The following is a 16,768-nucleotide window of genomic DNA, read 5'->3' as shown; positions in this document are numbered from 1 at the left end:
TCAAATGGCCGTGGTACTAGAGCTGGGCAAAACCTACCACTTGGCAAAAAAGGGGCAATGGTGGAAGCTTTCCTCTCAAAACAGCACTTTCTTAAAGAGAAATCTAAATCTGACAAAGTGGTTTATTTTAATTTGAGGGGGTTTGAACATGCTTAATTATAAGCAAAGTTATGGCACAGTCTGCTTTTTGTAGCATATAATGACTTCAATCCCTGTGTGTACAGCATAAATTATATATAAAAATGCTCATTAAAATCTCTCCAAGTGCATGTCAGGTACATGTAAGGGCAGTGAGGACCCTTAGGTAAGGGTAAGCAGTAGAGATTGTCTATGTGAAAATGGTCTGCATAAAGAATAACTTTGCAAACCTGATTTGCAGTCTGATGCATCGATGATACCCTGTTTAAGGTTTCCACAAAATGCTCCTCAATGTAAGTATTCAGCCATGGTGAATTATATGACTTAAGTAGTGAGGTTGGTTTCTTTGAGGTAAAATTACAGTCTCAGCACACTAAATAACATACTTCTACTGATAAAGCAAGGCTAGAATTTGACCTTTTCTGTTTATGAGCATAAAAATTTTTATATTTGTTTGCACTGTTATTTTCCATTTGTATGTACTACCTCAGAGCGTCCTTTCCCTTAATTATTTTGCCCTAGCTGAGAATGACTTGTTAATATGGCCAGAAAATTAAATATACGTTCTTTTAGCTTTAGTAATTCCAGAGATTTGTGATATAGTGGTTCTGGGAAACTGGGGATGACAAGAAAGATTTTGTCATGCCAAGGAAGCATGGAATTGTTGTGATGTTTCTGGTATTCTTTGAAAAAAGTTTTTAAAAGTAAAAATCATTTTAATCAAGCTTTCTACAATATAACTACTTGCTTGGTGAAAAAACCTTCTGGATCTGAGAGACAGAGATCAGTTATGTCCCTACTTAAACTTCTTGCCCACATTTTAAACTTACTTAAGTGTCTCCACTGCTCCCGTCTGCATGACAGCTGGAGCCTCCCTCCAGCCAATTGCAAAGTTCAGATTCAAGCAGGTTAAATAATTTTCCCAAGGTCACCAAGAAAGTCAGACTGTATCAAAGCCACACAGGCCAACTCTAAGCTTTGAGACTATAGTTGTTTAACTGTTCTGCTTTCAAATAATATGAATATCACCTTCCTTCCTGTAGTCCTAGGCATTTTAAATCATACATGCATATGCATATAAATAATTATACACACGTAAGGTAAGTTGGTATTAAAATTTAAATGACAGTAAATTTAACTGTCTTTGTTTTTCCTTTAGGGCATCTGTGAGATAGTGATGATAAGTGGTGTGCCTAGGAGGAACTTTGGCCAGGTGGATTCACAGTTAGGAGAAATCAGCTTCCATCTGGGCTGTAACAACAACCTGTGCTTCTGTTCCTAAAGAAAAAGAGAAAACATTATTTTCCTTGTAGTATTTCAGACTGGTCCTTTAATGCTCATTGCATCTAATCAAGCTTCTCAGACTCCTCTTCACACTGGTACTCGACTGCATTAGTTTTCAACCAATACGTGTAAAACCAAACATATGAGGCCCCTGCTCTTTGCAGACCTCTGGAAATGTCTGTGCCTGAGATTCCAGAAAATGACATCTCAGTTTTTAGGAAAACATCTGTATGGAGTGAATGAAGTAAATCATTTACAGCAATTATGACAGATTTGGTAATGATAGTGATTTTATCCTGCCATTGACAATCTGGATTTATTATGGTTCTTTTTAGTTTTATTTTTTAATTTAAAACTGTATTTTTTTGTCCTTGACTTATTTCCCTCCTGCACATGCTTGCTTAAATATTTGTAAGTTTAGACACTAAGTATACCCAGCTTTTCTCTAGAGGGATAAAATCTGTCTGGCAGACTGAATGCAATGATCATTATATTTAGGCTCATAATGAATTCACTTTAGTTGAACCAGTTTCAGTTTAATTTTGGTTTTTGATGGTTCAGATGACTTGATTGGACAAGGTACATTAGAGACTTGAACTTTTACTGTGAGAATAGATGCATTAGACAATTAAAAAAGCTAAATATTAGACTAAATTGCCTTAATTCACTCACTTGCTATTCTCCGCTGATGAACCTTTTTGTCAGAAGAGAAATGCTTCCAGGAACCAGAGATAAAAATAAGAACAACTCTTAGTGACAGCTGGAGGTGATATTTCAGTTCTTTGTAATTTTTATAACTAAGAATTAGAATGTCTATTAAAAACGGTATGGATTTATATGTAAGAACCTTGATGCTTCTGAAAGTCTTGGATAACTGACTACAAAATAAGATGTTTTTCTGCTCCCACGACTCTGGTAGAATGCACTTCTTGCAGTCCTCTCTCCACATATTGTATAATTGCATTCATTACAATAATACCATTAAACACATATTTTTCATTATTTTTAATAAATATCTAACTCTGAGATAAGATGTCAAAAATGAAAATTCCTGCAAGTGATAATATAACATAATCAGAAACATTAAAATAATATCCACCATTGTCCTTGGTATACATTCTCTGAAGGCTCTCCAAGTGCCTTTATATTGTCACTGGTTGCTGAATTACGTGAGCAAGTGACAAATTTTTCCATGATCATTAGGAATGGAAAACAGAATGGTTTTGTACACATAAATGGTTCAGAAATGATATGTGACCTATTAACAGCATTTTTGATCAGTCTCCTCCGGTTGCTGAGGGCACTGCTAAATGAATGAGTTGCTTGATTATTGGAAGAAGATAGGTGCCAGGAATATGAATGTGCTACTTGTATCGCGTCATGTAAATCTCATCTTGTTTTAGCCCAGTCCTCACAACATTAATTTTTAGCTTTATTATTAGATATTAAAGGAAATTGTATTTGTAATGTTCATGAAGGATAGAGGTGTTTACTTGGTTTTGATATGAAATGGCATTTTGACTGTATTTTAATGGTTTAGTGAACTGTGAATCTTAGTGATGGAAATTAAAGGAAATTGCAGCTCCATCAGGCACATATCTCATATAGAGATGATTTTTATGTCTATTTAAATAGCAATGAAGCCATTCTCTTTTTGTATCATGATGCATTTCATAGAAAATGAGTACATGTCTTACAGACATGCTGTCATCGTCTTTCTGATGTTTTCACTCTGGTAAGTATTGGAATAGTAGAAAATGGAACCTCATCTTGGGGGAAAGTGAAGTATTTCATGATAGCACATCAATCTATCAGACACTTTCCAAATTCATAGAAGCTACTCCAATAAAATTAATAATAATTTTTAAACTATTATTAATAATAGATACAGAGCTAGGCTATTCCAGTCCATCTGACCTAGGTAATGAATTCAGATATGTTTAACAATGAACTTTGCCTTGTCATGTACCATACTGTAGTGAACAGCAGCTAGATGTCACATGAAAACGAAGGTGATAAAATAAGTCTTCTAGAAACTACATTTACCTAAGGCTACTTAATAATCTGATACTCACCCAGCTTTAGCAGGGTCTGTGTAGTATAGAGAGTGCTGCAGACCCAGATATTTTGATCAGTTAGGGCTGAAGACGTGCAGAATTTTTTCATTCTTTTTCAATGTCAAAAAAGCACCTCCTTTTCTGTCTGTCTTTTGTCTGGGTTTGGCTTCTGTGACAGTTTCTTTCCCCCATGAGAATTTTGTTTAAAAATGTGTGCCTAAAGTTAAGCTCCTCTGAAGTTCGTTTTGTAACATTTGAACTTCTGGATCACTTTGGGGCAGGTTTCCCAAAGTATTTAGATTGTGAAAACTGCAGATGGAAGCATAGTGGGATTTTCAAAAGCACTTGAACAGATAAGGTACTTAGCTCCTATTTGAAGTAATTAGCTGGATTGAACAAGTTCCCCTTGGCACTTTTGAAAGTTCCACTGCTAAGTGTTTATGTCTACATAAAAAAATATGATTTTCAAGAGGCTGAGCATCGAGCAATTCCCCTTAAAGTTTATTACTATTACAGGTTTTCAGCAGTTCTGAAAATTAGACAATGTCACTGGGTCTATGTTCACAAATGATCTTCCTTCGCTTTCTTGTTTCTTAACAGTTTCTACTATCATTTATTGTCTAAACTTAATCTCAGAGAAGTGGGTTCAATAGCACTACAACCTAAAGATAGAAAACTAATGACACGGGTGGATCTTCTGCACGGATTTGAGAAGCCATTTCCTTTGATACATACATTCAGTCACTGAAAAACAGATAGAGCTTTAAGACCATTGTTGTAATTATATCTTGTACTGAATTTCCTTATTACATTTATATTAAGCAAAATCATAGCTCAAAAACACATACAGGCAAAGACTGCTGCAGGTTATGGATAGCTGGCAATGAACCAGATGACCAGAAGTAGCATGAATTTTCAGTCTTTAATTCCTGCATATACAGATACTCTTAGCAGACCTGTTCAGATGTAATAAAAGCAAGCAGTGCTCACTCTGAGGTATAGTTTCCCCTGCCCTTTACTCTGCCTCTATTACAGTAGTGTCTAAGTAGTAGTGTGAAGGTGTACATACATTAGCATTTTGGTTTCAATCAAGAGTCTGTTTTTTAAATGAATCTGCTAATTAGTCCCACTTAGCACACTTGCTCATTGTGGAGTGGGTCTCAGGCTATGTGAACTAGATTGGTTTTGGCTGAAATGAAAACAGAAGATGCTTTTCAGGACACCTAACCTTCTCTAATCATTACTGTGTGTTCATCCCACTGAACTACATCAAAATTAGTTCAATATAACCTTCCCTCCCAGACTCTAATTTCAAATACTGACCAATGTATCAAGTTGTCAGCCAAGTCCTCCAATACCTTTGCTCCACAGATCAGTTTTTACTGTGCCAAATTGCTTGTCAATGTGGCTATAAACTGAGTTGTCAGGATGGTTGTGTTCATGGTAGGATCCCATCTTTGCACCCACTTCCAATAGGTGCAAATCCCGTCTTTGCACCCACTTCCACTTACAATGCCAGAATTTTCTCAGCTCTGCAAATAGTTTAAAGGGGATCTCCAATTTCAAACATGGGCCAGCGTTTCTTGGGAATATATCTTCTGTTTCTTGTTAGATAGGAAATGAAATAAAAAAACTCATGAGCAAGAGCTCATTTTTGTTAAGAGCTTTTTCAGAAATGTAGGTCAACCTAAATGCAACTGTGTTTTATCTGGAAAAAGTAATCCAGACAAGACAGTTTGTAAGACATAACTTTTATGCCTTGGAAAGTGCACCTGCAGCAGCCATTCATTCTCATTATTCTCTACATTGATTTAGATTTCTTTTTATGCTTTAAAAGCCCATTCTTGTTTGAATCACTCCATTACTAAAGGCTAATATGGTTTATATTCGTAATTTATTATTTTTTTAAAAAGAGAAGACTCAAGTTTGTTTTGCCAGCAAGTTTTCCAACATTCATAACCCTCTATTGCCATGCTGGAAATTATATCATATAGTTTAAGGGTCAGATATACTAGACTGAAAAAAAATAATATAAATCTTTACCAATGACCTTCAGAAACACAAATTTATTAACAGTTGTTGCCACTGGGATACATAACCTGAGGCATTCTAATGTATTGCCAACCAGAAAGAGTTTTTAAGCATGTTTTTAGCTAATTAAATCACCATCAAGACAAAAAGTATGAGAAATCATAAGTAGCTGTACAATAAAAGTTTATTTTTTTTCTTTTTTCTTTTATTAAGGTGGAAACTCTGAAAGACACAAAGGAATTCTGTGTACCTATCTAAGCTGTGGATTCACAATACAGTAAATGTGGCTTTAGGATGCTTAATGCCAGATAAGAGACACTGTAGCCTCGTGGTATTAAATGCTGATCTGGTATAAACTCACTTTGCTAGTTCAAAGGTGTTAAAAATATTGGACACCTTAGCGTTATCCTGTCAGGCTTTCTGCCAAATGAGTTATTGCCTGTCCATGCCATTCTAAGTGTATACTGGATCAGGTGTTGTGTACTCTCCTGGTGATTCTGTATTGTGTGCTATAATCTGGCAAATACGCAGTACTGTTCTTTTTTGAGTCATCCCAAACTTATCCACAGATCTGGATTAATGACCGTGGCCTTCTGTTGCCCCCATTATCATACTATCTGACTAAATCACAAGCTTTGATGTATTTATTCTCCTAACAACACCGTGAAGGAGAATATGTCTTTGCTATCACACTGATTTGATCATACCATGTTTTCTCTCTTGTCTAGTAGATGAAACAGTAGGGGTTATGCAGGCTTTGAGAATTTCAGTGATTAAACCCAGGAGATTGTAACAGAGGTGGATATTTTCTTAGAGTGTCAAGTGCTCTGCTAGGGCTCTATCAAAGCTGTTTCGTGCAACTGGGTTATTCTTATGGTTTTTAGGAAGCTAATTACTTACATGATTTCCTTTTACATTTCACCAGATGCTGCATTTTGTGTAATTATCACAGTCCTTGTTATAAAATATGGTTAACTTCTGTAGGTTCAGGACTGATCCAAACCCCACCTTTGAGTGACTAGGGATTCTCAGAGCTGGCTGTAGGAGTGAGTTTTGTGTCTCCTTCTTATTGCGTGGTGCCTTGTTTGCCCCTTTGAGTGGCGAATAACAGCAAAGTCCTACACTGTGCAGAAGAGTGGACAGAGGAGACAAAGGGCCTGGTTGCCTGTTGCTGCTTTATTCACCCTGCGTGGTGGTGTAACTGGTGCTCTGGCTCTCTGAGGAAGGCAAATGAGGCCAGCAATGTTACGTTGTGATTTTTCTCTCAAATCTGTTGGAAAATTGCTGGAAAAATAAACTGTTAAGGCCAAAATTATCCCTCTTGATAAGCTGTCCTCATTCTGTCCTCCTCCAGAAGGAACTGAAAACACGCCTGACGCGTGAAGTTTTGTTACTGCTGTTTCGCTTATAAATAAAGCCTCCAAATGAATCAAAAGTGCTAAGTACTTAATAGGCAAGAGCAAGGCAAGTCCTTTGTCCTTGAGTGCTTACTACCTGACAAAGGAATGAAAGGTGGAGCATGGGAGCAACACAAAGTTATTCTGGTGCCTACAAGTAGCTCTTTGCTCCCCGCACTGCTCTGGTTCCCTCAGTGTGACCTCTGGCAGAACACGGTTTTGCCAAGGGTGGGATAAGGAGAGCTGGGACCAAACTGAGTGATAATTTTAAGCAGGTGATGCTTTAAATCCACGATTCTCCTATTCAGATTTTATTTGGAGGGCACGCAGGAAGAATAGGTAAGTGGATGAAAAAAAGTGTATTTCGTTAATGCACTGCTGTGGAAAAATCTGGGATATCCAAAACAAGACGGCATGGTGTGCACCTGTCCTGTACTACTATCAGGAAGACTAAAGTAGTAGCCATGATGTCTTTTTCCATTATTATTCAGAAAGCAGTATACACTCATTTTTATCTTCTAGAAATTTAAACAACACTCGTGCATTTCAAGACTTGGAAAGTGGGAATATATAAAATGTCCACATTTGTGGGAGAGGTGGCATCACGTATCTTTCTTCTGGCACTCTTTGTTCTGCCAGAGCTGATGCAAGGAGATTTTAATCTATTTCTTTAACGTACCAGAAACTTATCTGAAACTCACATACTCTTATTTTGTAATTAAATGTTTGAGAACAACTGGTATTTATATTTACATATGATTAAGTTTTAAAGCACTGTGTACAGGGCTTTTTGCTTTTAAACTAGCCTGGAGTCAATAAATATCTTTACCCATGTCAATTTGGTCAGCAGCAAAGAGGTAAATAGAAACTAATGACACTCATCAAGCCTGTGGCATGAATGATTTATTGGACACAATCATTTAACACTTTTATAAAGTCAATACAAGGGAAAGAAACAGGTTTCTTATTATGGTAAACTGTATTTGTACTGTCAGCATGTAGTGATTTATGACAAACCTGTGGCCAGGATTAGGATATTATAAATGGGGGAAAATAGAAGGCTCATTAATTTTTTATACCCACAGGTAGAAGACATGCAGTGGGCTAATAGACAACACACTCATCCAGCATCTGTCTGCAGCCTGCCCTGTAAAGCTGGGGAAAGAAAGAAAACCGTGAAGGGAGTGCCCTGCTGCTGGCACTGCGAACGCTGCGAGGGGTACCATTACCAGGTGGATGAATTCAACTGTGAACTGTGCCCCATCAATAAGAGACCGAACGCCAACCGTACGGATTGCCAGCTTATCCCTATAATCAAACTGGAGTGGCATTCTCCTTGGGCCATCGTGCCCGTCTTCATAGCTATTCTCGGTATAATTGCCACCACCTTTGTGATTGTGACATTTGTCCGGTACAATGACACGCCGATCGTCAGGGCCTCTGGACGGGAGCTCAGTTATGTGCTCTTGACTGGGATTTTTCTCTGTTACTCCATTACTTTTTTAATGATTGCGACTCCAGATACAGTGGTCTGCTCATTTCGAAGGATCTTTTTAGGACTCGGCATGTGTTTCAGCTATGCTGCCTTGCTTACCAAAACAAACAGAATTCACAGAATATTTGAACAAGGTAAAAAATCTGTCACAGCTCCCAAATTTATTAGTCCAGCTTCCCAGCTGGTGATCACTTTCAGCCTCATATCCATGCAGCTTATTGGAGTCTTCATCTGGTTTGCTATTGATCCACCACATATTATTGTAGACTATGGAGAGCAGAGGACACTTGAACCAGAAAATGCCAGGGGAGTTCTCAAATGTGACATTTCAGATCTTTCTCTCATTTGTTCCCTTGGATACAGTATTCTCTTGATGGTCACATGCACTGTTTACGCTATTAAAACAAGAGGGGTTCCAGAGACCTTCAATGAAGCAAAACCTATTGGATTTACTATGTACACAACCTGCATAATTTGGTTAGCTTTTATTCCAATCTTTTTTGGTACGGCCCAATCAGCAGAGAAGGTAAGTGATGATAAATTTACAAATCAAATACTATCCTTTTTCTATTTTCATCTCGCAATACTTAAAGCACTCAAATATTTTCACTGTTACAAATGAGAAATTCTGAATGATAATTGCAAACAAACTCTCAGAATTCACAGATTATAAAATTTATTATTCAAAAGGTAGGATTCCTATATTTTAACACAAAAAACTGAACATGATTGTGGTGTGGCTGGCATAACAATGTTGACATTTTCTCAATACATCCTTATATGACTGGTTCTTCTAACGTTTATTATTACCCTTCAGTGATGCTCTAGCCTGTTACATGAAGCACTATAAATCTTTGTTATCATCCACAGATCTGGTAGAAAGGGTTGCATTTCAAAAGTCTAAGATCAACTTACATTTGTCAAAAATAATGAAGAAGAATGCCTGGGCAGAATGAGAAGAAATACTTTTCTCTCTGGTTGACACATTTTTTTTTATTTTTTGTTTTAAAAAAAAGGAATGAAAGAAGTGTATGTAAAATTATAGAAAGCATAATTCACTATTATCTCAGAACAAAAAGGTAACATTTTCCTGATCTTTTAATCTCAAAGGAAATGTTGCACACTTGGATATCTGTTATTCCTTGTTAAATTGGCATGGACCTTTCCTGGTATCAGTCATGGTGAGCATTACAAAACATGTCAGACATTTAACTCTCCTTCTCTCAGTTCTAATGGGCAGGCAGAGGTACATGTCGACTGTGTGTGTTTTTATCTAGCTGATAGTGGTGAAAATGACAAGTTCCGTAGGAAAGAGCAATAATACCAGCATCAATCTTCAAAACTGCAAATCTGCGAGATTTGGAAAATTTTAAAAATTAGAAATTAAAGTCATCAGTCTTTTGCATAAACTCTTTCCCCTTTTCTTCTAGCAGGTGCTTTTTACTATGATTTAAAATATACATTTTAATTTAATTTGAAAAGTCAACGTGTCCACTTATAATTGCGCAGAGGTTTGACCCGTCTCTGGTTTAGAGGGCACTCTTGCCTGCAGATTAAAGAACATAGCTTGATAAAATAACTGCTAATTCAAGCACAGGAATTGTATGGGGGTGAGAGTGTGGCAGAAAAACATTTTCCTCACTAAAAACTGAAGTAACAGGCTTGCTGAATTGGATCAGGCTTGATTTCAAATGGCCTTCTGGATTGTCAGGGGAAGTGAATACCAAGCTAATGGCTTGTTAGTAAAGATAAAAGTAAGTAAAGATAAAAAATCCTGTTTGATACAGGAAAATGTGTTTAGGTGAATTGTATTTAAATTCTGACTTTTTTATATGTGTAGCCTTAAGTTAGAAAAATACTTTGTTGTACAAATGTGTGGTACTTTTTGTTTTAACAGGTTGGGCTGGTCAGTTTTACAAAAGAAATGTATTTCTGAGTATTGAAACACAGAAAATATTACTTGGCTGGCAAGTTTGCAGTGAGTTTTGATTCAGACCTTTGGTTCACCTTAGCTTGTAGTAAAGGATGATTTGGTTTTGACCTCTAAAACCAAGATTAATGAGCACCTCTTTTACATTTCTTTCATGAAATCCAACACTGAACACACAAATTATGCAAAATCACACAGCTTCTAGTACTAACTTTCACTTGTTAGTTGCCTTTTTTTCTAAATGGTTTGTTATTCTTCAGATAGTGACTTTCAGGAAGAAAAAAAATAATTAATATGCTAATACAGTAGCTGTGTAGTTCAAATAATTCTTTTCACAGTGTTTCTACTTTTTGCTGCAAATAAAAACATGTTTCTACACAGAGTCTTAAGGACATCATTGTAACCGTTCGTGTATTCATACTATTAAATTGCTTATCTAAATAGGACAAAAATGTATCTTAGTGCACACATATATATATAGTCTGAATAAACTCAAAGTTGCTTACAGATTTCTCAGTTAATGTATAACAACAAAAGAAGCATTTTAAAAACAAACTAACACATTATAGAATATCTTATTTGAAACTTGGTATTATGACCTTTTTTGAGGAGGAAAGAAATGGAAGAGAAAATAAACTTAAACAGACTTTTGTTAGGTGCTTACTCATTTTGTTGTTGATTTTAGAATCCTGAAATTAATATTTTTTAATTTTTTTTATGGCTTGAGTTTGTTCAGAGAGAATGGAGCCCTAAGCTGGGGAACTTAAAATACTGTTTAAAAGCAGTGGTCCATTTTTGAAATGTTGACAGTAGTAAAATTAGCCTAGCATTCAGTACAAGCCAGGTGTACTTCCAACTAGCAATTCATTGAACTACTAGCTTTAGACACACTTCTGTTTGAATAAAGAGTAGTTAAAGCTTCTCCAGAATTTTTTGAGGAACTTCTGTTTTCCTAAACATTAGTAGTGCTTACAACAATAGCAGCAGTCATTACGAATTTTTTGAAAGAGAAGTTGTATTTACGTAATTAACTATTCCTTGAACACAGATCAGGTAGAAAGACTATCGAGAAGCTTTTGCTTTTATTTCACTGTCAAAATATTTCCACTGATAAACAAAAAAATAGGACCATTAATGCTAAAAACAGGTGACTATATCCAAAACCCATAGATTGTCATGGAAATGTTATCTTTACATTTAGTGGCCTTGGGATCAATTGCCAGAAGTGTAAATTTCCTAAGAGATTCTGGATAGAACCTAGAGGAATATAAGCCTGTACAGTCGGTACAAGTCCATAAATTGAGTGTTGGTGTCCATCAAACTTCAAATATGTGTGATGAAGGGCATGTAAATATGCACAAGTACTTTTCTGCAGACAGACTGAATCTTGCTGATATGTTCTTACTGTGAAGCACAGGATGAGAAACTTCTCTCTCTCCACTGTTCGTATGAGGAACCTTGAGTCTCTAGCTGGTTAATACAGCTGAGTTAAATGCTTGAATTTGCATGGTGTGACACATCCATAAGAGAAGACATGGTAAAAATTAAGGTAACTTGAAAAGACTCAGTGGGAATAAATTGATTTATAGTCTTGACATTTGTAACATTTTTAACAGTCCTTTATAACAGTTAATGTTTCTACTCGTATATATTCATAGAATCATAGAATTGCCTAGGTTGGAAGCGACCTTTCAGATTATCTACGCATCTTTCCAGACACTCTTCCCCAAGCTTGTAGCGCTCCATGGGGTTGTTGTGACCCAAGTGCGGGACCCGACACTTGGCCTTGTTGAACCTCATACCATTGGCCTCAGCCCATTGATATTATTTCAGTTTACATGTACGTTTAAAACTAATACAAAATCGAGAAAACTTCCATATAATATTCAAGAAATTAAAAATTATCTATAGACAATTAACAAAAGGTTAAAATACCAATCCGAAATAACCTTGCATAACCCAAATTTGGTGGATTTTAAGGAACTCCATCTTTATTGTTTGTCCTTAATCTCAAGCAGCAGAATATAAAACTCCTGTGCCATTAAACATGCCATTTTTAGATTGTCATTTATACAGATATTCTGCAAAGAACAATAAGAGCATTGACTTTAAGTCCTGTGTGGGTTTTTTTGTGTCTAATTCCTGATTTTGTCTATTCATGATCAAGCCTGTTTTGACAGCTGCTGCCTTATGAAACAAACTTGCTACAAATGGTTAAATTATTCCAATGCATCATTGAACTGAATGAAAAATGTATCCCTAAGACATAGAACACCAATTTTCTAACACTTGCGTAAATGTCAGTGAGGTGCTTTTGAGGCAAAGGAGTGAAATTCTGTGAGAATGCATTCTGTGAATATAGCCTTCATCTATGTCATACATGTGTACGTGGCAAAACACGGGAAGTACTGGGATCATCTGGACTAGAGATGTCTGAAATGTCATGATGACTGGAATGCCACAGAAAAAAAGATTGAATTTACCTGACTGATTAAAACAGATGTTTGATGAACGTCTGGGTAAAATTAAGTTGCAACAGCAGACAGCACAAAAAACAGCTGAGGACAGATGGCTGTCTAAAGTACAACACTATTTGATAAACTGAACTTTTTAGATTTCCTTCCTTTTACCACTTTTGACAGATGGATGAATCATGTTCAGTCACAGATAATAAAGACATCATTTATTATATTAACCTGAAAATACCCTGTTTTGAATGAGAAGATGAATACTTGGTCCCTATACTATGAAAGAAAAGAGGTTGCACTTTCTGGAAAGGAGAGGACCATAGGAAATGCTGAATGATTTCTTCCTTCCCCTCCCACCGGAAGCAATTGCAAAGTGTAATAAGGCAGATAAATTTTAATGTATTTCTAATTATTCTGACAAGTTTGATCTCTCTTTTCATAACTGCAATAGAAGCAAAACAAGTTGTCATGTATGGTAGAAATCTTCCCATAAATTATTATCCTTATGATCTTACTATTCCATCTGTTTTCATCCTGGATTTACTGATCATGTGGATCTTAAGCTTATATCCAGCTGCTTGTTAGTTACATTAAAAAAAGTAGAAACAATTCTAAGAGTATCCCAATATTAATTTGACTTGTAAACTACTGCTGTGGTTGTCAAGAGGAGGACATTCAGTTCTCAGTGGGAGGGAGAGGTAGTTCCATCAGTCTAGTAAGATATGTTCTTTATCTTAAAAAACAACTACTAGTGAAAATTCAGGTAGAGAGCTCTTATTTCACCCACATTTCTACATAATTTATAAAAATCACCTTTTGTGCGTGTGTATGTTATGAATTCTTGGGTAAATATATTCCTGTGACTGCAAGAAAACAAAGCATCTTAACGATGCCTCAGACTGTGTTAATGAGGCAGATTGCAATGAGCCTTTTCTTCACCTCAGAGCATTGTCTTCTGATCCTGATCACAATCAGAGATCTAGCTCTGCAGGTAGTACATGCAGTACACATCACAGGAAAAAGTCCAGAAAGACAATTTATTATGTTAGAATTTCTTCCATTTTATGAATAATCTTTGGCTTGATTAAACTAAAGCATTGTGCATAGCATGAGGATTAATATGAGGGATATTTCAAACAGTTTCTCATTTTCATTATTATGGCATCCAAAGTTAGAAGACTGCTGAAGTGATACTTCCCACATTCAGCAGTTTATCATTGTTCAAAACTCAATTCCTGTGCTGTTGCTGATTTTTTAAGAATCTTTAGAATATGGAAAGGCCTGCAGGATTATAACAAAACTATCAGTACTTGAATTTTTGCATGTTTTGGAACACAGAAAATTAGATAAAATTCACCAGATCCCTCTCACTGGAAAGTGTATGTTAAGAAAGGAGATTTTGTAATGTTTTCTTATTTCATGTTTTTCCAAATGTAAATATTTCATGAGCTACATTATTTCTAATTTTATTTTTTTTTAATTTCCGAAGATTTGTGACCTGATCCTTAGCAGAAGTTAGGACTTTGTTGTTCTGCTGTAGAAGCAGAGTGGGAAGAAAGATGTGAACAAGGGTACAACTGAATTGCAGTTTGTTGCCCAATCTTCCTGTGCTCCCTTTCCCTCTGTGAGGAAAGTTCCTCACTCCTTGCCTGTCCCTAAGACAGTATATTTCCCTCCAGCTGGTGAAGATATTCAGTGCAGTGCAGGTCACGGACATTGCTGGGTCCACCCATTGGCTGAATAAATAATGGTTGCAGCAGCCCCACAAATCTGTTTTTCCCTCTCCAGCCTTCCATAAGCTGGTGCAGGAGGGCAAAGGAGTGGTTGTACTTCTCCAGCACGTCTGTGTAAACTGCAAAAGATGCCCCTAATGAGAAACCAGTTAAATGTAGAGATCCTCTTTTCTTTCAAAAGTCACTTTATGAGAACCTATTCCAAAAGCTGTCTGTTAGAAAAAAAGCTTCCCTGTTCCCACTAGAATCATAAGTGCAAAGTTTATTAGTTAACACATGAGACAAAAAATATGGATTTGGTGATTTGAAATATTGTGGGCATTTAGAAAGCTTTTTTCAGTTTCAACCTTTTCCATCTTTTTGAGATATTGAATTTTGGAATGGAATCGAATTGAATTGAAAGCAGTTTTGATATTGAAAGAGGATAATTTCACAACTTCTAAACTGTTTACACTTTCTTAAACTGAAAACGTCTGAACTGACGGTTAACTGTAATGACAGACTTGCATATAAAAAACCATTTATCAAAACTTTTCTGACCAGCTTTCAGGCCAAGTACTGAACTTTCTTAGAAGTTAAACTATACTATAGTATAGTTATCTAAACTGCATTAGATTAACTAAGAAATCAGAGGGGATTACTGTAGTCAACCAAGTCAGCCTCTTGTGCAAAAAGATCTTGAACTCTGTTCCCTTAGGTGCTGCTCAGACTCATTTGGATAATTTAAGATCGTAGCATTTTTCTTGGGGTAGACATCTGCTTCCCTGTTTAGCTGCTTTGCTCCAGAAGTAAATGAAGAGAGGGGAAAGAGGCAAGGCTCCCAAGTTCTTTCAAGTTGTTTTGAGGTGAAATGCAACTGCAAAGGTTTGCTGAAACCCCCTTGGACTGAAGAGAAAAAGTCCCTCTGCTTCTGCCTGCTTGTGACACGCAGGTGTGACCTGCCTGCTTAAAGCGCATGAAAGCTACGGGGAGGATTTCTTTCAGACTGTGCTATCCACTCAACGAAATCTTGTGGAGGGCTGAATGCAGCTACTTTTTAAAATTCTAGCCCCTGTTTAGATTTTTTGTTACTCAGCATAGTGTGTACCCGAGTTTCAGCATGTGTTCTTCTTGCTGAATGAAGGACTTTATGCAAAGCTAATGCATACAGAATTTTAAAGACTCAACTTTATTGTTTTAAGATATGCCTACAGTCTTTAGGTTGTAATTTCATTTTTCTGTTTACTTTAATATTAATTAAGCTACTAGCATTTAAAGGATGTACACTGAGCACTAATTTTAATTGTAAGGTTATTAGGAGGTATCAGGAAGAGAGAAAATTCCAGTTTCTCTAAGAAAGAAGTGGATTATTTAATAAAATATAAAGCCATTTTTTTCAGTTCAGTTTCAGACACTCATGTGTGCACCTGAAGGTTGTATAGCCTGTTCTTTTCTGCATGGTTGCATGTCTGTTCCAGTATGAGCATTGAGCTGGCGTACCTAGTTGTGTACATTGAAGAGATGTGAACCTGTCGCATAACGGAAAACAGCAGCATTTTGCTTGTCTGACATGTTTGCTTCTGGCTTCATGATGAATGATAGCTTCGGGGTCTTTGGGAAAGGAGGAGACAGGAAAGACCTGCCAGAAAAATTACATGAGCCTGTGATCTGCTTACTGCCCTATCCTGGGGAGTGTCAGAGAGTTGGTAAGAGGTATACAAAGAAGGAATGCTAGCCAGAGAATTTTAAATAGACCTTTTTGGCTACTTGCTGGCTTCTGTGGTAATTAAGTACCTAATTTTAATTGAGAAGCAGAAACAATTTTGTGAAGCACAGATAGCTAAATGTAATCACAGAGGACAGTTTGTGAAAGACCACAAATGTTTCACAGAGATCATCTGGGGGGAAAAGGCCTTATCTACTGTATTTCTAGAAATCAGATTCCCCTGATAAAAATGTTGATCTTTTGGCTCTCATTTGTTCAGTGCCAAAAATCTTGTTGTCTTCAACACGGGCAGGTAAAGAGAAATCCTTCCAGTCGTATTAGATGATCTTTGCACAGTAAGAAAGAGATTGCTTGTTGGCATTAAGATGCTATAAACTGCCACAATTGTGTTTCATCTACAAGTGTAACTATGAGATGGGGTCCTCTATGTCATTATTATGCACAGGACAGTATCAGAGTTACTGATAGTTTTGCATAAAAAGAAAAAGTAGATAATACATCCTAGAACTTAATCATGCTGTCAACTGCTT

General features: G+C 36.5%; 1 protein-coding gene across 8 annotated transcripts in view; it reads left to right on the top strand.

Annotated features, from left to right (window-relative positions):
• GRM8 (glutamate metabotropic receptor 8) overlaps positions 1 to 16,768 on the top strand; it is a 357,440-nt gene that overhangs the window by 297,247 nt on the left and 43,425 nt on the right. For all 8 annotated transcript variants that reach the window (XM_063323315.1, XM_063323314.1, XM_063323313.1 and 5 more), the window contains one exon: positions 7,993 to 8,928. In XM_063323315.1, the coding sequence (XP_063179385.1) occupies positions 7,993 to 8,928 (936 nt within the window). The remainder of the gene's footprint in view (positions 1 to 7,992; positions 8,929 to 16,768) is intronic.

This window comes from Chroicocephalus ridibundus, chromosome 1, assembly GCF_963924245.1.
Source record: "Chroicocephalus ridibundus chromosome 1, bChrRid1.1, whole genome shotgun sequence".
In the NCBI taxonomy this organism is placed as follows: domain Eukaryota; kingdom Metazoa; phylum Chordata; class Aves; order Charadriiformes; family Laridae; genus Chroicocephalus; species Chroicocephalus ridibundus.
The sequence above is the reverse complement of the archived record's forward strand: the minus strand, read 5'-3'. Positions and strand labels throughout refer to the sequence as shown.